General features: G+C 50.8%; 1 protein-coding gene across 1 annotated transcript; it reads right to left on the minus strand.

The window, feature by feature from the left end:
- Window positions 1-848: 848 nt before the first annotated feature.
- On the minus strand, window positions 849-15,341 carry Fam83a (family with sequence similarity 83 member A). Its single transcript, XM_042673219.1, has 4 exons — window positions 14,862-15,341; window positions 7,331-7,498; window positions 4,816-4,940; window positions 849-1,371 (listed from the first exon to the last, which is right to left on the minus strand). Exons 1-4 carry the CDS (start codon window positions 15,339-15,341, stop codon window positions 849-851), a joined length of 1,296 nt encoding a protein of 431 aa, XP_042529153.1.
- Between the last annotated feature and the right edge of the window lie 8,019 nt (window positions 15,342-23,360).

A 23,360-nucleotide genomic window follows, 5' to 3' on the forward strand; every position in this document is an offset into this window, starting at 1 on the left:
TGGCTGTCACCTTGGGTGTGTGTGTGTGTGGAATGAATGAGAGACAGGGCTTGAGGGTTCCACATTCACTCCTGCTGGTGGTGGGGGGGGGACATGCCAGATGGAGGCCCCGGAACTGGAGGCAGATGAACCCTCCCTAGTTGTGAAGGCTGCCCTGGGCCTTGCAGTAGGATCATTCCCAGACCCCAATAACTCAGGCTCTGATGGAGAGACCAGGTCCAAGGGCCTCTGGTCTAGTCCATGGCTCTCTGAAGCAAGAATCTGATTCTGTTAAACTGACATGTCCAAGTAGAACCTCTAGACTCCTCAGCTCACCCCATTCTGTTGACCAGCTTCCAGTAGCTTCACATAACTTAAGGACAGGTTCCCTGATTCACTGGGTCCAGAGAAAGCCAAGTGTTAGCATTTTCAGGGGAAAAGAATTTCTTGTAGAACCATCCAGAATGTTCCCACATTCTCTCCTGAATCCTTCCTTTTGGGCTGTCTGGGGAGTGGGCCATTCCTGGGCACTAGGAAGCAGCCGTTGACTGTCCTTCAGTTACATCCCAGATCCTCAGTCTACCATGGGTAAAACGTGGTGGGGGGGGGGGGGGTGCTTCTGCCTCAGGGCCCATTATCATCGAAGCTCTGGATGATCTAGGGAAGAAGATAGGGGTTCTGGTAGCACTATCTTGTCCTCTACTTCCCTAGAACCTTCTGGAATGGGCTACAAAGGCCAAACCAGAGACAAAAACTCGGGGACTGGTGGGGGTTGACAAGTAGATGGTCTCAACCTGTAGCCCCATGCAATGTGATTAGTCATTAGGGTGAGGCCAGGCACTCCACTCCTGGCCCTGGGCAGAGCCCCTTCAGAAATGAGGGGAGACCTGTAGAAAAGGCCTCCAGGTGTGGGTCGCCCTGGGCACCAGGCCAAACTGCTCCAGCTGCAGCCGGGTGGGCCTGTAGGCCTTGAGGTTGCTGTAGACGGCGGGCGGGCTGTCGTGAGGCCTGGGGGAGAAGGGGGCCTGGGTGGCCGGAGCTCTCCAGGGGCTGTGGTAGGGCTGAAACCTGGGGGCTGCTGGGGGGTTTGGGGTCAGGGGGCTTCCCGGCCCTGAGGACGTGGACAGACTCTGGTTGTGGGGGTTACTGCCTGTGGAGGAGCTGCTGAAGGGATTGGAGGATGTGTGGTCACTGGCAGAGCAGCTGCTGCCGCTGAGGCGGCCATTGGGGGTGCTGGGCTGGAGGGGTGCCACTAGCCTGGGGGACTTCAGACCCATCAGGGGTTTGGAGGAGGCGTAGAGGTGACAGAACTCCTCGTCAAACAGCTCCACTGCCTGGCCCGTGAACTTGGAGAGGATGTTCCGGTGCACGTGTCCACAGAGCCAGGAGAAGCTGAAGAGGAAGAGAAGACAGGGGAGGGGTAAGGAGAGAAGTGGGACCCCTTAGGGCAGGGAAGGGGGATTCCCCTCACTACTAACCCACTACAATCCCACCTCCCCCTAGTAGAAGAAACCTGGGGGTTGAAACCCTGGCTCATACGGTGCTGATGGCTTGTGCCGGCAGTCTTAGCTACTAAGAGGCTGAGATCTGAGGATCAAGGTTCAAAGCCAGCCGGGCAGAAAAGTCTGTGAGAACTCATCTCCAATTCACCACTAAAAAGTCAGAGGTAGAGCTGTGGCTCAAGTGGTAGAGCACAAGCCTTGAGCAAAAAGCTCAGAGACAGTACCCAGGCTTTTTGTTTTTTGGTGCCCATGAAAAGCACCAAAAAAGAGGGGGAAAAAATCCAAGAAAACCGTGGCTGGCTATGTCACTCCCTCGGAGGCAGCAGCAAGCATGAGGTTTCTGGTTGCCAAGGCAACAGACACGGATCTGCCCTCAAGAGCCCCTTTCCTGACAGTCCCAAGATCAGCAAATAGCAATCAAATAAATCCCATCTAAAGGGGCTCATTAACATGCTGGTAAGATGACTGGGAACAGAGGAGCTGAAGCCAGGGTCTGACAGGGGGTTCATCTGGCGAGCAGACCCCTCCCCTCCTCTCCCGACACACTGCACAGACACAGAAGACAACAACAAGGACCCTGCAGGACCTCTTGGCACTATGGTGTGCCGTGAGGTACAGGACCTAAGGTCTGTCTCTTATGAGGGGCGGCACAGATGCACATCTGGTACACCAGTCAATCAACTTGCTCGTGAGCGTTCACATCAAATGAAGGATCTACCTCCAGCCTGAATAAAACCCATCCCAACAAAGCATTGGGGCCCCAGGGCCTGACTCAAACCCGTGGCTCCCTTCTTTTTACTTTAATAAACTTAAAAAAAATAATTTTTGCTGGGCATCGATGGTTTTCACCTGTAATCCTAGCTACTCAGGAGGCTGAGGTCTGAGGATCACGGTTCAAAGCCACCTTGGGAAGAAAAATCTGTGAAACACTTATCTCCAATAAACTACTAGGAAACTGGAAGTGGCGCTGTGGCTCAAGTGGTAGAGCGCTAGCCTTGAGCTGAAGAGCTGAGGGACAGCGCCCAGGCCCAGAATTCAGGCCCCACAACGAAAATAAAAAAATCATTTTCAAAGCCAGGTACTGGTGGTTCACACCTGTAATTTTTGCTACTCAGGAGATTGGAATTCCAAGCCAGCTGGTGGGGGCAGGGACCGGGAAAGTCCAGTAGATTCTTATCTCTGATTAGCCACAAACAAATAAAAAGACTGGAAGTGGAATTGTGGCTCAAGTGGCAGAACACTAGCGGACTGGTGCGGGGGTGGGGGGTAATTTTCACTACATTTCATTTCTTGCTCAATTTTGTCTCTCACAGGACAAAAGAATCTGCACGACTTTCTAGTAACATCTCTATAGATGACAGTGTGAAGGCTCTGATGTGTTTGCAGGTGAATAACTGATCACTACAGTGAGTGTGGGTCTCAAGGCTCCTGCAGGGTGTGCAGATCCGGGGTCTTTGCAAGGTCCAAGGCGGCAGGAAGGGACTATGTGCGGAGTCCATTCTGCACTGAGAAGTCACCAAGCAGCGTGGTCAGCCTCTCCCCTCCCCAATGGGACCCCTGCCCCCTGCCACGGTTAGGGGGCTGCAAAAATGTGGCCCAAACATACACTGAAGCACACCCCAGGGCAGGCCGTGGGGTCCATTTAGAGATCTGGAATGCCCACAACATTCTTAAAGCATTTGTGTGTGTGTGTGTGTGTGTGTGTGTGTGTGTGTGTGTGTGTGTGTGAAAATGCAGTGAAGATGCACACAGCTCTACTGAGAGGAGATGCCTAGAAATTCCTGGCTCCTTCCTTTGGTAAGCCAACGGTGGGGTGGGTGCCATGTGGGGGAGGATGGCTGGCCTGAGAGGACTGGGGTGACAAGGGGAGGGGCATTGCCTGAGCTGAGCAGAAATGAGGGACAGGCCCTCCCCTGCTTCAGCGCCAGGCCTGCCGGGCCTGGCCCCCCTGCCCTGGGGGTTAGTGTGCTGCTGCTGCTCCGTGGGGCTGCGCGGGCCCACACATGCCAGGATAATCCTGGGAACAAGGAAGCTTTGTTTCAACTTCTCCCTTCCAGAAGCACCAACAGGTCCAGAGATGGGAGCCCCTGTAGCTAAGCCAGGTGTTAGGGAGGGAGGCGAGGCTCACTCTGCTGTTAGGGATCCTTGGTGTGTGTTTTGCTTTAACAAAACAAGTCTAAAGATGCCCTGGCAACTTCTTAGGTCCCTGCATGACCTCTCTCATTCCCTGCTTGCTCCCCTCCATCCTCCAATCCCCCCCCTCCACACTAGGCATGCCTGTGCATGGCATGTTTTTGCTTTTATGCTCCTCTGACTTTGATTCAGGGCAATAAATGTACTTTTTGGAATTATGTTTTGGTCCTCCACCCTCCACCCTCCACCTTTCACTCAAAATCTCTCAGACCCTGCAGGGCCCTCACCAATTTTCACCATGCACGCAGGTGACAGAAACTAGTTTCCCTGCATTTTATCTTTCCACTCATCATCATAGCACATTTCCAAGTGACAGCTGTTGACAGGGAGCCCGGGTTCGCCCTCTCGCTTTCCCTGGAGACAACTGCTGTACTACACTGTGGATGCTGGGAAGTGTGCTATTGCTCGAAACTTCGTGGCCTCATTGATGATGTTGGGGCAGGGTCTTAGAACTGAAAGTTTCTAGGAAAGAATCTCTCTCTCTCTCTCTCTCTCTCTCTCTTTGTCTCTCTCTCTAGCTTGCTCTTTCTATCTATCTATCTGCTAGTCCTGGGGCTTGAAGTCAGGGCCTGGGTGCTGTCCCTGAGGTTCTTTTGCTCAAGTCTAGTACTCTACCATCTTGAGCCACAGCTCCACTTCTGGCATTATTTTTGGCAGTTAATTGGAGATAAGAATCTCATTTACTTTCCTAACCTGGCTGGGTTTGAACCACCATTCTCAGATCTGAGAGCTAGGATTACAGGTGTGAGCCATCAGTGCCTGCCAAGATTGAAGTCCAGATTTTGTTTTGTTTTCAGCTCAAGGCTAGCGCTCTACCACCTGAGCCACAGCACCACTTCCAACTTTTTCTGCTTATGTGGTGCTGAGGAATGGAACCCAGGGCCTCATGCATGCAAGGCAAGCGCTCTACCACTGAGCCACTTTCCCAGCCCCTCCAGATGGTTTTAAAGTGCAATGTATTTGGGGACAGCTGAAGGGATGGAGCTCAAAGCCACCTGCTCTGGATCCTAAATTCCCTTAATTTTTGGCTCTTTCGTCCAGTGATTCCATTTTCTCATTTCTTTGCAATGCAGCTGGTCGGTATCTCACTCAGCCCTTAGCATTCATAAAGCTTCAGTAGGAGATACCTATAGGAGCTCACCTGTATGATCCAGACAGAACGTATCTCCAGTCTGAAATGATGAACTTCTCCTGAATTTGGCCTGAGAATTTCCTGCCTGATTTGGCACAGTACACCTCCCCTTCCACACTCCGGATAGAAATGTTCTGTTGGAAGCAAAGTCAAGGGGGTCATTTACTAAGCAAGGCTTCACTTGTGCACATTTTGGCTAGAGACTGAATATGCATTCCTCTCAATATGATTGCATTGAAGGGCAGAGCTTTAGGGAGATGACTAGGTCCTGAGGGGAAGCCCTAAGGAAGATTAGTGGCCCTGTGTGATGAATGGGTCCTGGAGAACTGAGAGCTGAGAGGTCTCTGCAGCTCTCTGGCACCAGCCTGTGAGGATGTAGTCAGAACACAGCCACTTAAGAACAAGTTCCCTGCGGATCTCCCATACCTGGGAAAAACGAATTCTGTAATGTTGGTTTTTTGTTTTTTTTTTTGGTCGAGGGACTTGAACTCGGGGCCTGGGTACTGTCCCTGAGCTTTTTTGCTCAAGGCTAGTGCTCTACCACTTTGAGCTGCAGCACCACTTCCAGTTTTCTGTGGTGATTAATTAGAGATAAGGGTTTCAGTGACTTTCCTGCCCAGGCTGGCTTTGAAGTGCGATCTTCAGATCTCAGCTTCCTGAGTAGCTTGGATTACAGGCGTGAGCCACTGGTGCCTGGCTAAAATTCCACTTTTTATAAGCCACCTGTGGTATGACATCCTGATCTAGTTGCCTGATCTAAGATGATTTGTCTTTGGAAAAAGTCCACAAAGATATTAATCAAGATGTGAACTTGTGATCTCTGCCTCGTGCGATCGTAGGCTATTTATATTTCTCTCTGACTTAATTTTCTAAATTTTCTCATTGTCCTGCCATTGGCTGGCAGTGAAGAAAAAGGAAAAGAGGCCAAACTCAAATAACACACACACACACACACACACACACACACACACACATGCCCATGAAGCCCCTAGCCACACATGCATGGACCACAAGAAGCCTGTCACTTAAGGACAAGCCCCACCCTGCCCAGGCTTTATGAAAGACTGTCACCCAGCTGGTCAGAGGAATGGCCCAGGGTAGCCAGAGGGGACAGTTCTGTCAACATCCCTAGGGCACTGGGTTGTCCTATGGGAAGGTGTGACCGTGACCCAAATCCTGGTTCTATTCCTCCCTCATCGCCCTAGCAGTGCTCCCTTCCCAGTCTTCAACAGACCCCACTGAAGGCCAATGAAGCGCAAGGCAGGTGAAGGGTGGGGATCTGTCTCAGGCTTGAAGCTAAGGGAGGAAGAATACTGTGGGGTCCAGCGCCCTGTGGTGAGCAGATGTCAGGGGTGGCTGGAGTTCTTGATCTGTTTCCATGGTCTCCTGCCAAGAAGATGAGGCCCAGTGCATGTCAGGCAGACGCAGACAGCCAGCAGGGCTGAGGCCTGTGGCACTGGGAGGGAGGCCTAGGTCAGCACAGGGAGCGAGGGACAGAGGAGCCTTCATCCTTGGGTGGGAGGGGCTACCAGAAATGGACCTACAGGGACCATCAGCTGATTGGCTGAGTCTACACAAGATCTTGAATTAGCACAGCAGGTGCGGTGCTCACACCTGCAATCCTAGCTACTCAGGAGGTTGAGCCCTGTGGATGGTAGATCGAAGCCAGCATGGGCAGGAAAATCCATGATTCTTCTCTGCAATTAAACACACACACACACACACACACACACACACACACCTTAAAAAAAGCCAGAAGTGAAGCTGTGGGTTAGCTGGTAGCGTGCTAGACTTGAGCAAAAGAAGCTGAGGGACAAACACATAGGACCTGAGTTCAAGCCCAGGACCAGGAGTAGCACACATTCTCTCTCTCTCTCTCTCTCTCTCTCTCTCTCTCTCTCTCACACACACACACACACACACATACAAACACACACAGAACCTTGAATTAGCTACCCTCAATCCTCTCTCTCTCTCTCTCTCTCACACACATACACACACACACACACACACACACACAGAGAACTTTGAATTAGCTACCCTCAATCAACTCTGTGTGTCTAATTAAAATCTTATCTCTCTTCCAGGAGTAGGAAATAGGGAGTTCTGTTAGTTCTGACAACATCAACTTCCCTGGGACCAGAGTTGGAAATACGTGTCCTAAGGATCCAGCAGGCAGCCTGCCCAGTGAGGCACATGGCTGCTGAGAGGAGGAAAGGAGTCTGTGGCAGACTGCTGCTCATTAGATAACCCCCGTGCCCGTACACGTCCCCGCAGGCCAGTGGCAGATGGGCACACTGGAGTCTGACAGCCCCCTCTCGCCCTGTCACTGCTGTCTTGGAGGCTGTGTGTTCCTTACGGTGCTGCTGGGTGGAAGACAGCTCTGTAATCTACACAGGACATTGAGCAGAAAAGAATCCATTGTTGTACAGAACCATTGAGACGGGGGCATTCGTTACCACAGCATCACCTCTCTTACCCTGACTGATACCAAGTCCCCTTCGGACTGTCATTACTCCCCTACCTTGAGGTGTCTGTCAGAGATCTGCACTTTGTCACACATCTCCTGGAAGAGCTGCACACCTGCCTGATCCAGGAGCACACAGACGAATACCCCGCGCTTGTTGGAAGCCTCTAGAATGTCACAGAAGATCTCCACATCCGTGAACACATCCATCAGGATGGCCAGAACCTGGGCCAGAGCAGAAGGCTCCGTTACCAAAGAAGTCAGAGCTATACGCTGACTGCCTTTAGCCAAACTTCTTAAGTCAGAGCTGGAGGGGAGGTCGGGCAGCGGAGGGGATGATGGAGAGAGCTCCAGGAAGGGACAGGAAGAACTGGAGTAGGGGGTCTTTGGCTCTGGTTCTGATGCCACCCATCCAGCCCCTGTACATCTGCTTTGTCTGTAGGCTCACTGTTGGAGGGCAGGGGGCAGTGGAGAAAGGCTAAAGGAAGAGCAGAGAGGGGGACAGAACAAGCAGAGAGGAAAGAAAAATAGTCATGGATTCTTAGCTCTGAGGAGCTAGGCCTGCCATGGTCACTCATTTTCAAGTGTTTTTTTCTTCTTTAAGGTCCCCGACTAGGATTTGAACTTGCTACCTTACGCTTTCACTCATGGGCTGGCACTTTACTGACTGAGCTATGCCTCCCTCCCTGTGTTCAGGTGTTCCTAAGCCAGATATGAACCAGCCCAGTGGGTTGGAGAAGTCCTGCTTACTCAGCAGTCACTGTGTGATCTGTTATAGAAGAAACTAGCGGAGGGAACAGACTTCCCAAGGAAACACTGGATACCCAGCAAAGGCTTCTCTCTCTCTCTCTCTCTCTCTCTCTCTCTCTCTTTCCTTCTTCCCTTTCCTTCCCTCCCTCTCTCCCTCCCTCCCTTCCCCTTTCCCCTTCCCCTTCCCCTTCTCCCTCCCTTCCCTTCCCTTCCTCTTTCTTTTTTTCTTTCTTTCCTTCCCTCCCTCTCTTTCTTCTTTCTTTCTTTCTTTTCTTTTCTTTCTTGCAGGTCCTGGGGTTTGAATTCAGGGCCTAGACTCTATCCCTGAGTCTTTCCGTGCCCAGGGCTAGCATCTATCACTTGAGCCACCGCACCACTTCTGCCTTTTTCTGTTTATGCAGAACTGAGGAATCTAACCCAGGGCTTCGTGCATGCTAGGCAAGCACTCTACCAGGAAGCCATATTCCCAGCCTCAGCAAAGGGTTTTCTCTACCTGAGACCAGCCCAGTAACGGAACATGAGCTATCAGGATGGTCAGCCTAACTGAAAGCTTAAGAAGGTAGATAAGAGCATTGTGGGAAAGCAAAGGTGATCATTTGTCTTTATCTGAGGTTAAGCTATGACTCATGGTTATGTGCACTGTTGACTAGAACATGTCGGTAAGGTTAGAATAACACAATGCTAGAATGTTGTTTTACCTCAGGTCATGAGGAGAGTGAATGTGTGTGCCTGTTCTCCATGGGTCTGAGCAAGAGGGATGGGGTAGGGTGGGCGCTTGGTTCAGGTGAGGATCAGTCAGATACCAGCGCCATCCAGGGAGGGCCCCCAAATACCTAACACTCTTCACACACACACACACACACACACACACACACACACACACACACACTGAAAAAAAACTATTGGCAAAGCTGGGCGCTGATGGCTCACATCTGTAACCCTAGGATTACATCATGGTTCGAAGCCAGCCCAGACAGAAAAGTCCCCATGAGACTCTTATTTCCAATTCACCACTCAAAAACCAGAAGTGGCACTGTGTCCTAAAGTGGTAGAGCCCTAACCTTGGTGGGGGAGGCAGGGAGAAAGAGCTCTGGGACAGCGCCCAAGCCCTGATTCAAGCTCTACAACCAACTAAAACAAAAACTACTGACAATCTCATAGATCACCTTAATCTGACTGAGCTATAATAAATGCATGTGTGAGCTGCGGTGGCAACCCCCTCTGCGCAATGAAAAAGAAGAAGGAGAGGAAAGTAAAACAGGTTGTGTTGGGGAACAGGTACGAGAGGGGTGGGGGAGGACCAACAGAGAGGAATACTGTGATCAGAGTACTTTATACACGTGTGTGGAAACAGCGATGAGATTGCTCTAGAAGGAGGAGGAGGGGAGGGAGAGTTGGAGGGGTAACTTGGATCGGGATATGGATGTATGGAAATGTCATGATGACACCTTGCCCTGTACGTTAACTTATGCTAAAAAAACACTTCAAAAATCATGGACAGTCTCAAAAAGCTTCTGTTAATGTGAATTATTTTGTTTTTTGGTCAGTCGTGGGGCTTGAACTCTGGGCCTGGGTGCTGTCCCTGTGCTCTTCAGCTCAAGGTGAGCACTCTACCACTTGAGCCACAGCACCACTTCCTGTTAATGTGAATTATAACTATTGCTAGCTGCCATCTGAGGAACTAAAAGTGAAAAAATGGAAAGCTTTGCCACTTCAGAGTATCAGTAGTCAACCCGTTACATGGTAACAAAAAAATAACAGGGCTAGTGAAAAGACCTGTATTTTCAAAACAAAGTGTAGCAAGCGGAGTGGTCCTGTCTTGTGTGTGTGTGTGTGTGTGTGTGTATGTGTGTGTGCGTGTGCGTGTGCGTGCGTGTGTGTGTGTGTGTGTGTGTGTGTTGCTAGGAACCCACAGTCTCACACAAGCTAAGCAGATGCTCTATCATCAAGTAGGGACATCAGCCCTCTTGTTTTACTTTCTTTCTTTTTTTTTTTTGCCAGTCCTGGGGCTTGAACTTGGGACCTGGGCAGTGTCCTTGAGCTTCATTTGCTCAAGGCTAGCACTCTACCACTTGAGCCGCAGCACCACTTCCGGCTTTTTCTGCTTATGTGGTACTGAGGAATCGAACCCAGGGCTTCATGCATGCTAGGCAAGTGCTCTACCACTGAGCCACATTCCCTTCTTTTTTTCTTTTTCTTTCTGTTCTGTTTGGGGGCTTGAACTTAGGGCTTGGGCACTGTCCTTGAACTCTTTTGCTCAATGCCAGTGCTCTTCCACTTTAGGCCACACCTCTACTTCTGGTTTTCTGGTGGTTAATTGGAGATAAGAGTCTCATGAACTTTCCTGACTGGGCTGGCTTCAAACCACGATCCTCAGATCTCAGCCTCCTGAGTAGCTAAGATGACAGGCATGAACCACCCAGCTTGTTCTACATTCCTGCTGATCTCTGTGACACCTGCCTTAAAGGAGGCCAATTTGTCTTCTGTCTCCAGCCTTAATCTGCTGCCAGGGGCTGGCTGGGTAAAGGCAATCTGGCCTCCTGTGGACAGCGGGTTCTAAAGGGCAAAGCCTTAGCTAAGCGCTGGTGGCTCAGAAATATAATCCTACCTGCTCAGGAGGCTGAGATCTGAGGATCGCCATTGGAAGCTAGCCTTGGCAGGAAAATCCAGGATACTCTTTTTTTTTTTTTTTTTGTCGGTCATGGGGCTTGAACTCTGGGCCTGGGTGCTGTCCCTCAGCTCTTCAGCTCAAGGCGAGCGCTCTACCACTTGAGCTACAGCGCCACTTCCAGTTTTCTGGTGGTTTATTGGAAATAGGAGTCTCACGGTCTCTCCTGCCCGGGCTGGCTTTGAACCGCGATCCTCAGATCTCAGCCTCCTGAGTAGCTAGGATTACAGGTGTGAGCCACCAGCACCCGGCTTCCAGGAGACTCTTATCTCCAATTAACCACCAAAAAGCTAGGAGTGAAGCCATGGCTTACGTGGTAGAGTGCCAGCTTTGAACAAAAAATCTAATGGATAGGCCCTGAGTTCAAGCCCCAGTACTGGCACACATACAAAAACAAAACCAAAGAAACAATGTCAGAGCCTCACAGAACTGCCAGCAGGTTTAGCAACACAACTTAACACCTGCTGCTCTTCTGTCTGACCCCATGTATAAGATTCAGTATGGGGGAGGGAGAGGGGGAGTGAGTGAGGAGAGAGAGGGAAGGGATAGTAGGAAAACAACAAGAGAAGCGGTAACAACGCTCAACAAGAAATATATTCGTTTCCTTACTCATTCATGTAACTGTAACCCCTCTGTACAACATCTTTACAATAAAATAAAAATTAAAAAAAAAGACAGCACAGCTGAGCGCTGGTGCCCACGCCTGTAATCCTAGCCACTCAAGAGGCTGAGATCTGAGGACTGAGGTTCAAAGCCAGCCTGGGCAGGAATATCCATGAGACTGTTATCTCCAATTAACCCCAGAAAAACAGAAGTGACGCTGTGGCTCAAGTGGTAGAGCGCTCGCCTTGAGCTGAAGAGCTCAGGGACAGTGCCCAGGCCCAGAGTTCAAGCCCCATGATTCACACACACACACACACACACACACACACACACACACACACACAGACATAGCACAGCTGCACCTGTGCCAGAGCCCCCATCCCTGTCCACATCTCTCCCCCAGCTCTGGTCCTGTTGGGTGGTAACAGAATTTCCCCCTCTTCTGAGACACAGATACCTCTTCCACCTCCTTCCCACCCCCTGAGCTTCTCTCTGCCTGGAATCCTTTCCCTTCCTTCCCTGCGGGGCAAACTCTTACTCAGCCTTGACTGGACGCAGAGGCCACCTGCTCTGAGAAGCCTGCCTTAGTCACCACCCTTCCCAGGCACAGAGAGCTGCTTCCGCTGCCTCCCTTCTTCTCTCAAGGGGAGACGTCAGGCCTGATCTCCTTCCACCTTTCTCCTCCTCTGTCCATCTGCTTGGAAGGGCAACCTGTGGCTGCTGTTGCCATGGAAACAGGCATCCACTCCTGTGCACGTGTGCGTGCCTGTCACAGGGACATCACACAAACTCAGCCTGCAGGTGAATTCTTCTAGGGCCCAGGAAGAGGGGAATCACCCGAAAAGGTGACCTCAGCCCAGACCCAGCGGTGCCAGGTCTTCCTTCTACTTGCCAGGAAGAGGTGGAAAAACTTCCTTTTAGGTGAAAGGTTCAGGTTGGAAGTGTTGTAATGTGCTGTGTTGCTTTGAAAGCCCGAGTGGGCCCTGGAATATGGAGGAGGAGGAGGAGGGGAACCTTTTCTTTCTTCTTTCTTTCTTTCTTTCTTTCCTTCCTTCTTTCTTTCTTTTTTTTGCCAGTACTGGGGCTTGAACTCAGAGCCTGGACACTGTCCCTGAGCTTCTTTTGCTCGAGGTAAGCACTCTACAACTTGAGCCACAGCACCAGGCTTATTCTGTTTAGGTGGTAGTGAGGAATGGAACCCAGGGCTCCATGCGTGCTAGGCCAGCACTCTACCACTGAGCCACCTTCCCAGCCCAAGGAACCTTGAAAGTGGGAAGTAAGGAAAGGGGACTGACTCCACCAGGAGCTTGGGCTTCCTAGGCTCTGAGATGGCTTTGGGATGGGGTGTCCCCCTCCCCCAGGCCCAGGGGGGTCCACTCCACCCCTTAGAGAGCTCAGGGTATCACAAGGGGAGGTCAGGCCTGGGGAAACGGAAGGGACCTCAGTCCAGCCTGGGGACAGCTGGGCCTTGGGAAATCGGGGTCTTACCCAGGGTGGCCCTGACAGCTCCAAGCAGCCTAGGCTCCAGACTGCCTGCCTGGACCATCTATCAAACACTGGGGCCGCCTGGCAGGAGACATGAAGCACTGCTCTGTGCTGCCCAGCTGTACAAGCACTTCACCCAGCCCCAGCTTCCACTTCATTTCCCAGCACTCCGCTCCCTCCCTTTCCCTCCACATACAGCCTCCTGACCACCCCGTGGCTCTTTCCAGAACCTTAAGTATCGACTCTGGGATAAGGAAAGACTGGGCCCTAGTACCAAATGAGCTTAAATAACTGCCTGTCCCCGTAGGGCTTTTGAGTATAACAAACTAAATGGTCTCAACGACACCAAAGAAGACAAGTATTAAACTTTATAGATAGATGGCAAGTCTGTCCATCTGTACAGAGAGGGCCAATGTCCATCCTTGGAGCCCATCGCCCCTCCCCTGCTACTCCTGGCCATCCTCAGCCCTGAGCTGAGCAGTCACCTGCACACAGAGAGAGGGAGACTTCCATCTGATCCCCAGCGGGCCTGGTGGCCAGCCAAGACCCGGTACATAGAGACCCTGGGAGGATGCCTGGCAGGGCTGCCACAGTGTCTATTAGCCAGACACTGGTCCCAGAGGACTGTTGACCTTCCAAAGTCCCTTATTGAATTGTCAATCCTGCCAGGAGCCACTGACTCACATCTGTGATCCTAGCACTCAAGAGGCTGAGATTTGAGACTGGGCAGACAAATCCAAGAGACTCTTATCTCTAATTAACCACCAAAAGGCTAGAAGTAGGGGTATGGCTCAAGTGGTAGAGCACTAGCCTTGAGAAAAACAGCTAAGTGGCCAGGTGCTGGTGGCTCATGTCTGTAATCTTAACTACTCAGGAGGCTGAGATCTGAGGATCATGGTTCAAAGCCAACCCGGGCAGGAAAACCCATGTAATTATCTCCAATTAACCTCTTAAAAACCAGAAATGGAGCCTTGGCTTAATGTGGTAGAGTGCTAGCCTTGAGCAAAAAAAGGCTCAGGGAGGCCAGGTACTGGTGGCTCATGTCTATAATCCTAGTTACTCGGATCTAAGATCTAGTTACTGAGATCTGAGGATTGTGGTTCTAAGCCTGAGCAGGAAAGTTTGTGCGACTCTTATCTCCAATTAATCACAGAAAAAGTCTGAAGTGGCACTGTAGCTCAAATGATAGTGTACTAGCCTGGAACAAAAGGAGCTTAGGGACACACCCAGTCCCAGAGTTCAAGCCCCACAACCACAACCACTACCACCAACAAAAAGCTAAGGCCCTGTAATAAACGTACAAACAAAGTAATAAAAGATGCGGATCCTGGGCTAGGAGTGTGGCCCCAGTGATAAAGGGGAAAAGGAGGTTCTGGGTTCACTTCCAGAGCTGAACAATAAAGGGAACTAGAGGTATGGCTCAAGTGGTAGAGCACCAGCCAGCCTTAATAAAAGAGCCACGCAAGATTTTAAGGCCCTGAGTTCAAGCCTCAGTACCAGCACAAACAACAAACAGGGAAAGGGATTCCTTTTGGGGTGCTGAGTCTACTTTCTGCCTGGCTCCTAGCCTGATTTCAGTGCCTTAGTGTCACTTTTTTGACAGATTACCTTAAACAGAGGTGAGAGGACAAGAAGGCATCTCCATTGGAGTGGCCCTCGGAGGTGGGCACTTGGGCTGGGAGGAATAGCATTAGCCAGATGAAAGGAACAGAACATGTGAAGATCTGAGGCAGGTGGATGATCTGCAGACGCATGGTAGGAAGGAGGGGAGCTGGGAGCTGGGAGTAGGTGAAGGGTTTTGCTTTTCCCACATGGCAAGTGGGAGGCACAGAGGGCTGTAAGCTGGGAAGGGGCCAGGTTGAGACTTGTAGCATAGGAAAAAGGGCTTTGCTGGATTTAGATAGAAGAGAAAGGCCAGGCAGGATTGGAAGGAGATGGCCTAGACCCCAGGAGGACCAGGAGATCAGGGATGCAGGGCACGACAGAGGGCAGAGCCCCAGACTCCTTCCTAAATCCCATCTCCCCTGCTCTGTGGTTCCACCCCAGCCCCGACTCAGGGGGCCTGGGCTCCGTCACCCCTACCTGGCTGCTCCGAGCGATGCAGCGGCGGATCAGGTCTCTGATGTTGTTGTGTTTGTCTGTCTGGAAGTACACAGTGGCGCTGGACTTTTCCTTCTTGTAGGGTTTCTGGGCTGAGGCCCAGCTGTGCAGCAGGGCTGGCTGGCTGCCCTCGGAGGCCGCAGGGAAGTAGGTACCGGACTGCAGGGAGCAGGTGTCCAGGCCCCTGGGGCCTGCCTCAGCTCCTCCTGTAGGATCTGGGGCCCTGGGGGGCTCTTTGGCCTGGGCTTGGATGTACTGGGCCTCCACGGAGGACAGGAAGTCTATTTCCCCTTCCTGGCTGAGTGCCCGCCCGTAGGCCTCGGGACCCCCGTCCAGGAGCGCGTCTGTGGCCAGCCGAGCACTCTCATTGTCGCTAAAGTCAGCCCTGGATGGCCGGACCCACTGGTTCTTGACATCTTCTAGACGCTTCCGGATCTTGCCCACATGCCTTGATCGGCTCATGCTGCCCTGTTCTCTGGGAGTGACAGGAGACGTCAGCACTTGGGGGTCTTATCCTGGATGTGGGGAGCCCACAGAGAAGTGGGGCTCCCAGTCCCCTGGTCCCCTGGACTGGCCCGGCTCCTTCCAGCTGGAGAGAAGATTTGCCACTCTCTTGAACGATTCTCACCTGCAGCTGAGGGGCTGGCTTATCTCAGAGCGCCGCCGCCCTGCCTGCAGGCATGAGGGCTGGCTCCGTCACCACCTTGGCACAGTCAGCCATGGGATATTTCCTCTCCTCCAGCCCAGCCGCAGCCCCAGCTGGCTTTCCTTACTTGCTGGGTTGCACAATCCACAGGCCGAGAGCTCCACAGGCCTTTGTTACAGTAGGGAGCCTCCCCCAGCGCGCCAGCCCAGGACTTGCACAGGCCCTGGGAAGACTATCTGTGGGTCTCATCCCCTTCTGTACAATGTAGCTCAAACGTCGGTGGATTTAGAGACAAGACTTTTCCCAAGGAGGAGGGGGGTGATAGGGAGGAAGGACACTGTGGTACAATGAACGGTGGGAGGAGGCAGGCAGCGAGCAGGCCTGGAAGAACTGTTCACCTCCTTCCTGTATAACGTGCCCCAGGTCCACACCCCTCCCTGTCCCGTCCCCTCTCTGTCCCGTGTTTGTGAATGTTCGATTGACACAGCTTGCAAAGAGTTCCCACTTGTAGGGTCATCCTTTGAACAGAGCTGCTTAAGAGTATAGTCTGGACAAAGAGTTAAGAGGTCAGCTGCTATAGTGTGGCTCACTCCTGTAACCCAGCTACTTGGGAGGCAGAGGGTTTGGAGGTTTGAGATTTGAGATTGTGAGACAGCTGGGAATGTGGCTTAGTGGTAGGGTGTTTGCCTAGCATGCATGAAGCTCTCGGCTCGATTCCTCCATACCACACAAACAGAAAAAGCCAGAAAGGATGCTGTGACTCAAGTGGTAGCATGCTAGCCTTGAGCAAAAAGAAGGTCAGGGACAGTGCCCAGGCTCTGAGTTCAAGTCCCAGGACAGGACAAAAAAAAAAAAGATTGTGAGACCCTTATCCCAACCAATAACTGGGTATGATGGTCAACATCTGTCACCCCAGCCACAGGGGGAGTGTGAATAGGAGGGCTGAAGTCTAGGCCTACCAGGGGGATAAACAAGAGATCTTATTTGAAAAATAACAGTAAAAAGGGCTGGAATCATGGCAGAAATGGTGGAGCACCTGCTTTGCAAGTATGAGACCCTGAGTTCAAACCCTGGTACTGCCTCAAATATAAAAGGAGTCAGACGATGCTTCCCTGCCTAGGAATGCATGGGACTTGTCTTGGGCCTAGTGGAGGAGGAGGCCTTACTGTGAGTCAACTATCTAAGCTCCAAAGAGAGGAACCATGTCCCTGTTTCAGACAGAAGGTGGCTTGACCATGGCCAGGAACATCTGGACTGGCTGAGTGCTCCGCTCTGAGCACAGGTGTCTTGGAGGGTGATTCTCGGAAGTGCTGAGAAGGGTGTGGGGAGTCACACAGGAAGGGAAGGCTGTCAGCGCAGGGCACACTTACACATGCCTAGGTTGTGGCCGTCTGGGCCCCATGGACATCGGTGGGCACATCCGGGGCTTTGTTCTTCAGCAACCACCATTTGATGGGGGTCGATCTGGTCTCCAATAAACTACTCAGAAAAAACAAAACAAAACTAGAAATGCTGCTGAGGCTCAAGTGGTAGAGTGCTAGCCTTGAGCACAAAGAGGCTCAGGGACAGCACCCAGGCCCTGAGTTCAAGTCCCAGGACTGGCAAAAATAAAAATAAAATGTATATAGTAATGTAATAATACTGAGCCGATATGTGACACATACCTGTAATCTCAGTACTTGGGAGGCCAAGGAAGGAGGGTTATGCGTTCCAGGCCAGCCTGGGTTACAGTGCAATGAGACCTTGTCTCAAAAATAAATACATAGGGCCGGGAAGGTGGCTTAGTGGTAGAGTGCTTGCCTAGCATGCATGAAGCCCTGGGTTCGATTCTTTAGTACCACATACACAGAATAAGCTGGAAGTGGCACTGTGGCTCAACTGATAGAATGCCAGCCTTCAACAAAATGAAGCTCAGGGACAGTGCCTAGGCCCAGAGTTCAAGCCCCAGGACTGGCAATAAATAAAAACAAAACTAAAGGGCTGGGAAGGTGGCTCAGTGGTAGAGTGCTTGCCTTGCATGCCTGAGGCCCTGGGTTCGATTCCTCAACACTACATAAGCAAAAAGAAAAAAGCCGGAAGTGGCGCTGTGGCTCAAGTGGTAGAGCGCTAGCCTTGAGCTGAAGAGCTGAGGGACAGCGCCCAGGCCCAGAGTTCAGGCCCCACGACTGGACCCAAAAAATAAATAAAACTAAAAATAAATTTTAAAAAATCTTTGAATGAAAGTTTCCCCTCAGAGCCTTGCACCTGACCCCCAAGAATTTCAACTGACTCTTTGAAAACAGTCAGCCAACACCTGGTAGGAGTGTGGATATGGTTCATCAGCCCCCATCCATGTTCTCCAGGCAGACATCACATCAGGACAAGACATTACTAGTTGATCAACAAACTCTCCCAGTGAGCAGAATGCTAATCACTCAGGGCACTTCAGGGAGATTAAAGAGAAGTCCTCGCCTAGACTCTTGAAGAAATGGCAAGCCCTTAGCTGACTGATGAAAAAATGATCCCAGACAGGGGAAGTGACTGTTCTCCAAGTCACCTCGCTGGTCAGTGCTTGTCATCTGCTTAGATGCTCCTCCCCTCTGCAACCTGCCCTGGGAAGTGTCATCACTCTTCCTGGGGCCGCTGGCTGTTATAAACAGCCTCACCTGGGATTGCCTTCGGGAGCCAGGAAGTCTAGCCAGCTGTTGAACTTCACAGTTGGCACTGTGAAGCCTCAGCTGTGAGCATTGTGGGTAATGGAGCAGCTGGGGTTCCATATGAGGTGTATCTGACCTGTCCATGAAGCCATCCAGCCATGAGACAAGGGATGGGAAACTGGACCCTATTAGCCACGGTGGGGTGGTGGTGGTGGGGGAATCCCATTTAACCAAGGCAACGGTTCTCAACTGGAAGCAATTTTGGCTTGGCATTACAGACGGGGAAAATAAAAGTGGACTCATTAAAGATGAATGGGCCAGGCACCAGTGGCTCATGCCTGTAATCCTAGCTAGGATCAATGTTCAAAGCCAGTCTGGAAGACAAGTCTGTGAAATGAAAGACTCTTATCTCCAATTAATTACCAAGAAAGCCTGAAATGGAGCTGTGACTCAAATGATAGAGCCCTAGCCTTGAGCAAAAAGAGTTCTGGGAAGTCTGGTGCCAATGGCTCACTCCTATAATCCTAGCTACTTCGGAAGCTGAGATCTGAGGATCATGGTTTGAAGCCAGCCTGGGCAGGAAAGTCTATGAGACTCTGATCTCCAATGAATCACAGAAAAAGTCAGAAGTGGCATTATAGCTCGAGTGGTAAAGTGCTAGCCTTGAGCAGAAGGAGATCAGGGAGAGTGCCCAGACCCCAGAGTTCAAGTTTCAGGGCTGGCAAAAAGAAAAAAAAAGAGCTCAGATACAGTACCCAGGCCCAGGATGTAAGCCCCAGGTCCAGCATTTGCACATGCACACGCGCACGCACACACACACACACACATTCACACACGAAAAGAATGAGATGCATGGATTTCGACTCATGGTTTTCAATGTAGATCAATAATAGAAACAAAAAATAAATTCTATGTCTAGCAAGTGCAAAGTCATGAGTTTAAATCCCAATACTGTGTGTGTGTGTGTGTGTGTGTGTGTGTGTGTGTGTGTGTGTGTGCGCACCAGCAGTAGGGCTTGAATTCAGTGCCTTGAGCTATTGCTTAACTTTTCCTTTTTTTTTTTTTTTGGGGGGGGGGTTCAGTCGTGGGGCCTGAACTCTGGGCCTGGGCGCTGTCCCTCAGCTCTTCAGCTCAAGGCTAGCACTCTACCACTTGAGCCACAGCACCACTTCCAGCTTTTTTCTTTTTGCTTATGTGGTACTGAGGAATCGAACCCAGGGCCTCAGGCATGCAAGGCAAGCGTTCTACCACTGAGCCACCTTCCCAGCCCCTCTTTTTTTCTTTTTTTTTTTTTGGGTCCGGTCGTGGGGCCTGAACTCTGGGCCTGGGCGCTGTTCGTCAGCTCTTCAGCTCAAGGCTAGTGCTCTACCACTTGAGCCACAGTGCCACTTCCGGCTTTTTTCTTTTTGCTTATGTGGTGCTGAGGAATCGAACCCAGGGCCTCATGCATGCAAGGCAAGCACTCTACCACTGAGCCATCTTCCCAGCCCTCTTTTTTTCTTTTTTAAAGGCTGACACTCTACCATTTAAACCATACTTTCACTTCTGGTTTTCTGCTGGTTAACTGGAGATTAGAGTCTCAGACATTTGTCTGCCTAAGCTGGCTTCCAACCACAACCCTCAGATCTCAGCCTCCTGAGTAGCTAGGATGACAGGTATGAGCCACTGGCACCAAGCTAATAAATAATAAATTCTATATCTAATGTGCAAGATCTGAAGTTCAAATTCCAATATCACTAAAGATAAATAAACAAATTCTAATATATGCAATATAAATGACACAGTATTTAGGGGCTGGGAAGGTAGCTCAGTGGTAGAGCACTTGCCTTGCATGCATGAGGCCCTGGGTTCGATTCCTCAGCACCACATAAGCAAAAAGAAAAAAGCCGGAAGTGGCGCTGTGGCTTAAGTGGTAGAGCGCTAGCCTTGAGCTGAAGAGCTGAGGGACAGCTCCCAGGCCCAGAGTTCAGGCCCCATGACTGGACCAAAAAAAAAAAAAAAATGACACAGTATTTGTAAAATTATCAGGCGAGTTATATAGAATACAAACGTTGGGCAAATTGCAAGCTTGAGTTCCCTGAGAGGACACATGGGTCCATAATCTGACCCAGAGAGGAAGCACCAGAGAAAAGCAAACGGAGGGACATTCCACAAGTAGCTGCCTCTGCTCAAAGTCCCAAAGCCAGCAGTCAGTCTAGGCAAGTCTGGGGATCACCCTGACAGCGGGGCACCAGCGAGTCCTAATGAAAACCAAAGACATCTGGAAACCAAAGACATCTTGGGACCAAGATAAGAGATGTCACTATTGAGTTTCTGATTTTGCTGTGGGGGCCTTGGCTTGCAGAGAACATGGGAGCCATATAGAGCTGACAGCTTACTCATGGTGCGGAAGGAAGAAAATTCCTTGCATTGTGTTTGCTTTTCAAGAAACTTGGTTTGTTAGTATGACTTGGGTTTGAACTCAGGACCTTGTGCTTGTTCTACCACTTGAGCCATTCCCCCACCTTTTTTTTTTTTTTTGCTTTATATTTCTGATAGGGTTTCTCATTTTTTTTGCCTCAGACAGTGATCCTCCTCATACAGCTTCCTATCCAGCTGTATGGTAGGATACACCATTATTCCTAGCTTATTTGCTGAAATGGGGTCTCATTAACTTTTTGCCCAGGCTGGGCTTGAACCGTCAGCCTGATCTCTGTTTATGGAGTAGCTGGGATTACAGGCCTGGGCCAACACACTTTCCCCCTAATAAGCTTTTCTTCTCTTTTCTCTTTTTATCATGCTGATACTGGGGCTTGAACTCAGAGCCTTGTGTGCTTGTTTGGCTTTTTTGAATGGTGCTTTATTACTTGAGCCACATCTCCAGTTCTGGCTTTTTGTTGTTTAATTGGAGATGAGAGTATCTCAGATTTGTCTGCTCGGCTGGCTTCAAACCTTGATCCTCATATGTTAGTTTCCTGAGTAAGAAGGATGATAAGAGTGAGCCACCAGCACCCAGCTGAGATCTGATGATTGTGGTTTGAAGCCAGCCCTGGCAGGAAAGTCCATCAGATTCCTAGCTTCAATGAAGCACCAAGCTCCACTGGAAGTAGAGCTGTGGTTCAAGTGGTAGAGCTTTAGTCTTGAACACAAAACCTCAGGGACAGTGCTCAAGCTCCTGAATTCAAGCCCAAGGACCAGCACCAAAAAAATAGAAGCAAAAGTAAGTTATCTGGTCCTGTGATAAAACAATCAGACACCAGCATTTATGGATAATGTACAAGATAACTAGATGACAGGAGAGCATCTGGGACAGGGGGGATGTGGGGCCTTGGGGCATCCTTTGTGCTCCCCTGTAATGCTTTTGTAGAAGAGGAAACTGAGGCACAAGGAGTGACCTACATTCCTCAAGCTCCCAATGGCAGAGCCGGGACTGGGTTTGCTTCTACAGCCCTCGCTCCTTCCGCAGCCACATCCTCTTCTGGCTGGTGTAATGCAAGCAGTTGGGGTGGGAGTGAGGGACACGGCCCCCGCCCCCGTGTTTGTCCCAGCCAGGGGGTGGCGTACAGTGGGCATGAAATCAATGTCCATTAGAAGAACGAGTATGAAGAGCTGCCAAGTGGGAGTTCAGCTCGCCCAGGTAGAATGACCCCTGCGTGGACCCTTAGCCTAGGTGGGGGTGGGGCACGTAGAGGCTGTAGCTGTGACCCCTGACCTGGTGAATGTGGCTGTGGGGTGACCTCAGGAGCCACCTTCCCCTGTCACCTCCTGTCAAGACCTGCAGCGACAAGCACCGTGATCCTCTTACCCAGTGACCGGAGAAGTGCAATTAAGTTGAAAATTAGTTGGCATAATTAATTAGACAGGTAAATAGCTGCTGTCAACACCAATCAATCGTTTTTGCATAAAATCAGCGGAGTGCAGGCAGCCCAGGACGAGTTGCTCCCCGGCTGCTGGGGCTTGGAGAGGAGGTGGATGGGCACCGGGCGGGCCCGGGCTGTCTGTCCAGGTAGCCCACACTCCACAAGTCCTTCCACACTGGCGTTGCAGGGGAGCCGCACCCAAGGCCTCCCCAGTGTGCCCCTCCCCCACCCTCAGCACCCAGAAGAATCCCAGCGCGCCCCCCCTGCCAGATCCTTCGCTCTCTCTCAACTTCCCACTTGCGTGTTTCAGACCCATTGCTTGGGATTCTGACACGCGATTCAAGACCACACGAGGGCCGATTTTGAGTTGGTAAACTTGCAGATGCTTAAAAAAAATTAATGGATAAAATTTACATGCAGGAAATTTTTACCTGTGAGCTTTGAGAAACACAGACAGGCGTAACTAACTCAGTAACTGATGGAAACTGACTTAAAGGAAAACCACTCCCCTTTCCCTTCTGACAGCCATATCTTAGAATGGCCCTTGCTGCCCACCCAGAGGAATCATCGCCCCTCCTCTTCCTGCTCCCCAAACTCGACCTGTGGCTGTAAAAGAGAGAACCTGTACTGGAGGCGCAGACCCTTTGTTGGCTTGTCTGCTAGTAACAGAGGCTGGAAAACAAAACAAAACACTGTCCTGTGACTCAAGAAAGATCAGGTTCCATCTCTGTACAAAGAGCCTCTTCCCCTATTCCCATCCTGCTCTCTTTCCTGACAAATTACCCCAGCCCCCTGCTCCACCCGACTTCCCCCTCTCTGCCTAATAAAAACAGCTTAGTTGGGCTGGGATGTAGCTCAGTGGCAAAGCGCTTGCCTAGCAAGTGCAACGTCCTGGGTTCGATCCCCAGTACCAAAAAAAAAGAAAAGACAAAAATAAAAACAGCTTAGTTGTAAGGCAATCGCAGCATTTCCTCTCCAGCAGGCCTGAAGCACGGTCACCTCCTCAGGTTGTTCAGACCAATACACCTGTTGGGGGCTGAGAATGTGATTAGTAAAAACAAAAACACCTGTTGGCTGGGCGAGGGTGCCTCTCTGCCCTTTTCTGTATTCATACTCCTGGTACTTGGAATATTTGCTTCGTATTTCTTTATATCTGGGCCTGGGTGCTGTCCCTGTGCTCTTCAGCTCAAGGCCAGCGCTCTACCAATGGAGCCACAACACCACTTCTGCCTGAACTTTTTTCAATGCTTTAAGCCACTGCTCCACTTCTGACTTTCTGGTGGTTAATTGGAGATAGGATTCTCATGGGCTGGCTTCTCATGGCTGCCTGGACTGGCTTCTAACCATGATCCTCAGATCT

Source organism: Dipodomys spectabilis, unplaced genomic scaffold (assembly GCF_019054845.1).
Source record: "Dipodomys spectabilis isolate Male_0828 unplaced genomic scaffold, ASM1905484v1 ptg000783l, whole genome shotgun sequence".
Taxonomy (NCBI): domain Eukaryota; kingdom Metazoa; phylum Chordata; class Mammalia; order Rodentia; family Heteromyidae; genus Dipodomys; species Dipodomys spectabilis.

Coding starts and splice junctions, on each gene's coding strand:
- Fam83a (XM_042673219.1), bottom strand. CDS start 15,341: ATGAGCCGATCAAGGCATGTGGGCAAGATCCGGAAGCGTCTAGAAGAT. Junction 7,499..14,861: donor GCATCGCTCGGAGCAGCCAG/GTAGGGGTGACG, acceptor GCTCTGGCCCAG/GTTCTGGCCATCCTGATGGA. Junction 4,941..7,330: donor TCTCTGACAGACACCTCAAG/GTAGGGGAGTAA, acceptor TGCTTCCAACAG/AACATTTCTATCCGGAGTGT.